This window comes from Juglans regia, chromosome 9, assembly GCF_001411555.2.
Source record: "Juglans regia cultivar Chandler chromosome 9, Walnut 2.0, whole genome shotgun sequence".
Lineage (NCBI taxonomy): Eukaryota > Viridiplantae > Streptophyta > Magnoliopsida > Fagales > Juglandaceae > Juglans > Juglans regia.
Genome location: NC_049909.1, coordinates 12,877,770 through 12,882,570, shown reverse-complemented (window position 1 = coordinate 12,882,570; position 4,801 = coordinate 12,877,770). Strand labels below are relative to the sequence as shown.

The 4,801-nt window shown below is 28.8% G+C and overlaps 1 protein-coding gene across 1 annotated transcript; it reads right to left on the bottom strand.

The window, feature by feature from the left end:
• Positions 1–1,639: 1,639 nt before the first annotated feature.
• LOC108981452 lies at positions 1,640–2,604 on the bottom strand. The gene is made up of 2 exons (XM_018952632.2): positions 2,359–2,604; positions 1,640–2,250 (listed from the first exon to the last, which is right to left on the bottom strand). The coding sequence occupies exons 1-2, from the start codon at positions 2,537–2,539 to the stop codon at positions 1,805–1,807; spliced, it is 627 nt and encodes a 208-aa protein (XP_018808177.1). The 5' UTR covers positions 2,540–2,604; the 3' UTR covers positions 1,640–1,804.
• Positions 2,605–4,801: the final 2,197 nt, after the last annotated feature.

Sequence of the window (4,801 nt, the reverse complement as noted above, 5' to 3'; positions counted from 1 at the left end):
AGTACTATATACTAATTTTCTCATTAATCCTTAATTTTCTTCTCACCTAGCTAGCTAGCTAGTACGTTTCATGTTTCTGTCCTGATCATTCTCACTTCATTTAGACCGCATGCATGCATAGACACGCCACATGCATTATCGCTTTGTGCTTGTGGATCTCGTGCGCTACCAAATTGCCTTTGTCGAATACAATATTTATATTTGAGTACGTAGTTTGTATATATTTTCTTTTTCATTTTTTTCTGTTTTTGTTCCGTTCTTGATAATTCAATTTTCCTTAATTCGACTTTTTTTGTAGAGCAAGTTGGTCATGCTCTCTTTTGTTCAGAAGTGATTTTTATCTACACCTTTAGATCAGCGGTGGTGATCATCTTAATGGGCAAGATTTAATTCACTAGTTTTTTTTTTTTTTAATAAGAATTCCAAAATATTTTATTACATACATGAATGAACAGTATATAAATAGTAAAAAATTTCAACATGTGAATTCCTACTCGTAATTAACGTTTCATTAATTTTCTTTGTATCTTAATTTAGTGAAGAATGCAAGTGTATTTAGAGATCAACCACAACCATTATATATATATATATATATATATATAAATATATATATATTTTTTTTGTATCATTTCCCAAATTTGTACTTATTTTTCGTCCTATATAATAAACCTCCATTACCTCCAAATCAGTTTTCTTTCCATTAATAAGGTAATTTATTAGGGAAAAAAAAGCTTAGCAACTAGGTGGAATCCGATGCCTCCTAATTTGCTGACCTCCCAATCTGAAAAAGCAAGCCCAACGTTAAAGCATATGCACCCCACCAAACCAAACCAATTCAAAAAGCTGAGAAAATTATTCAGACCCCACACAACAAAGGACTTACAAGCGTGTTAGCCACAAAGCCGACTGAAATATTAAAATGGAGGGTAATTTTGTAATATTAAATTTTATTTTTAATACAATTGCCTGATTTTATTGATTATTTAAACATAAGTTATAAAATGATTTTAAAAAAATTGTAGGTGTATCATTATTTTAATTGATATACCAATATATATAAATTTTTGTGTATATATATATATATATATATTTTTCAAAATTAGTGAGATGACTCTAATCACTTATGAGACAGTAGTAGAGGTTTGCATTTAGGTCTTGACAGACTGAATAAAATGCAGAATCTAAATAAGTCTCAAATTTCTGAAATAATTCAATATTGCGACTTCGTAATTGAAAAGTAATTTTATAAATTAACTTATAAAAAATAATTATTTTTATTAAAACATATATATATTTCTCATTTTTTCCATTCAAATATATTTATCTCAAGATAATATGTTAATACATAAAAGAAGAAAAATTTTATTTACAATCCTAAATAGAGGACTGCACGTGTAGTTTTATTGATAATTTATAATAAAAGAAAAAAAATTATTTTAAAAATAATATTATTATAATTTTAAATTTTTGTTAAATATAACTATATAAATTTATATAAATATTTTTTATTTAGAAATTATATACAGACTAGCTCATAAATTAAAAGAAACTCGTTATAACTTTAAAAAAATTAAAACATCAATAATATGTACATAACTTTGAACAAAATTCAAATACACAGATTCATTGATCATCGCCATCTTGTAAGAACTCATTGAAAAAATCCTTCAAAATCCGATCAAAATCACGACATTTAATTCAGGTATATACACTCACCTCTTCTTATTTTTTTAATGTATTGTACTAATTTTTCTGACACCCCTCAATTTATCTTTGCTTTGTGTGTAATTTCCTTGATATGTGTCTATATTTTGGGGCCCCGGCGCAAGTGATTGCAGCGAGGAACACCCCAGGAATACGGATACAGAACTCTAGGGTTTTCCTGGATATGGCAATTATAGAGATAAGCATTTTCGGAGCAATTCCGAGTACGCGGGACGGGGTGATATGCCACCGAGTTCTTCAACAAACCGGCCGATACGAACGGAGATCCGTACGCATAGGAATCGACGTCGCTGGGAGTAGACGATGGAGGAGGGGAGATTTTCTTGAGAGATTTCGGCGGCGAAAGAATAGCTCTGATTTTCGGAGGATGGGACATCGACGACGAAGCTCGATCGTATTCTTCAATAATATTGGCCAAATCTTCATCGGAGGTGATTGAAACTAGGGTTTCCAAATCTCCGCTCGGTAACTGACACCTCAGAGTAACGGAATAGCCACAGAACTCACCGATCTTAACCATTAACTCTGTAAAATTCCAAACCAAAAAGCCTCAACAAATAGATTCAAGGAAAACAGAACGATTTCCGTGCAATCGAATCAAAACACGAGTTGCAAGAATCCAAAGACACGAACCTGCATGGGAAATAGAGCGATCGACGGCGAGGACACGGGTGAGACCGCCGACATAGCGAAGGTTGCCGTCGGTAGAGCGAGGGAGGATCTTTCCGCCATAGCTACAGAGAAACTTGATAGTCTCCGAGTCCGTAGCTCGGTTAGACTCCATGGCAGTTGATCTGTACACAATCTGGCTCATTTCGAAACAAAGGAGAAAGATAAAGCTCTAGAGAGGGAGAAAGGACTGGTGAGTCCTGATCAAACAAGTGGGAAGAGGTTTTGGCGGGGTATTTATAGAAAGAGAAAACGGAGGGTTTACGTCGGAGAGTGGACCCCACATTAGTAAAACTTGTTCGAAACGAAAAAGAAAAGCAAACAACTGAACCCAACTGCAACTCCGAGTGAAATTCGGTTTGGTATTCGGATATTCGAAGTGGTGGGGCTCACACCGGGTCCGGTTCCATGGACCAAAGGCAAAGGTAGTTTAAAGAACGGTTCACTCTGTCAATTCATTCACCTCCTTACACCTGTGACTTTTTCTTGGTCTGGGTTCCCCCAAAAGATCTAAGAGCTTATTTTAAATTGTTTTTTATTCAATTGATTCTAAAATTGAAATGACAAAAAATGATTTTTTTTCCTAACATTTTAATAGAAATACTATATACTATATTTTATTTTTTCATGAGAGAGTTAGGTCTCGTTTAGAAAGTGAGATGATATAAAAATTTTATGAATAGTAATAAGATAATTTATAAATAGTAGTGAAATAATTTGAATTAAATATTTTTTGAGTTTTGATAAATGAGAGAGAAAAAATTAAATAAAAAATATTATAAAGTTAAAATATTATAAGAATATAATTTTATAATATTATTTTTATTTTAGATTTGAAAAGGTTGAAATTGTTTTATGTTTTTTATTTAAATATTTGAAATAATTATAATAATTAATTTTAAAAAGTTATAATGATTAGTTTGAAAATTTTATATTTAAATTATATTTCGAAATAAGATGTGATGAGATGAAATAAAATCAAATAAGAATTTTATGACTCTTCTAAAGCCTCACTCTCTTTCTTATTATAAAAGAAAAACATAAAGACAAATTCCTTTTGATCACCACAAATCCAATATTAATCAAGGTCAAATCTAAGGGTTATTGAGTAAGAGAAAGTTTTGGACTACAAATGATTTTATAAAAATAAACTCATAAATTGACGTTATTTTTTATAATTTATTAGATTTATTTTATAATAAAATATAATTTTATAATTTAATATATTATGTCAATTTATAAAATTATAATAATTTTATAAATTAAAATATTATATTAAATCACGTGAATTTATAAATTTATTTTTATATTAAATAATTTTTCTTTAAGAAAAAATGATCATTCCACGTGGATGCTAAAATGTCCTTTTATCAAAAGTATAAGGAAAGAAAAACCCAAAAAATACAAGATAAAAATGGAAAGAACAGAGAAAAAAGGACCAGAAAAACTGACTTGTAACTTGTTTTCAAAGCGAGGTGCCAAATTTCAATTAAAAATTTGATGTGTAATCATTTTTACTTATTTTTTATACATTTTATTAATATAATTAACTGCATATTTTTTATACACTATTAATATGTCAAATTAAAAATGTATATATTCTTTACACACTCTATTATATAACTTTTTTTTACTATTTTGATCAATTTAAAGTGCTTAAACAATATCTAAAAAGGATTGTACGTGCATAACTCAATTTTGATGGGGGAGAGAGCGAATAGGTGTCATGTAGGGTGTGCAACGGCTGATGACAACAGCGGGCTGATGAAAACATGGCAGGATATAATGGCAACGGCGAGTTGTTGTATACGTGGCAGGATATAATGGCATCATGGTTGGCGCCACTGACATTCCACATAAATTAAGGGTACGTTTGGGTGTTGAAAAGTATTGAGAAGTGTTGAGAATGTTTGTGAATAGTTATGAGTAGAGATTGGAGTGAGTTTGTGGGTCCCATTGAGAGGATTTTGAGTTGTTTAGATGTGTGAAGTATGTTGAGTTGTTGACTTTTGAGTAAGTAGTTGATAAATATGTGGGTCCCATAAATATTATAGTGATTTTATTTTTAGTAATAAATATTATAATGATTTTATTATAGTGATTTTTTAATATTAATAAATATTGTAGTAATTTTATTTTACTTTTATATATAATAATGATAAATAGTATAATGATTTTATTTTTAATTTATATATAATTGTGATAAATATTATAATGATTTTATTTAGATATATAATAGTTATAAATATTATAGTAATGTTATTTTTTATTTATATATTATAGTGATTTTATTTTTAATTTATATATAATAGTGATAAATATTATAGTAGTTTATTTTTTATTTATATATAATAGTGATTTTATTTTTTATTTATATATTATAGTGATTTTATTTTTTATTTATATA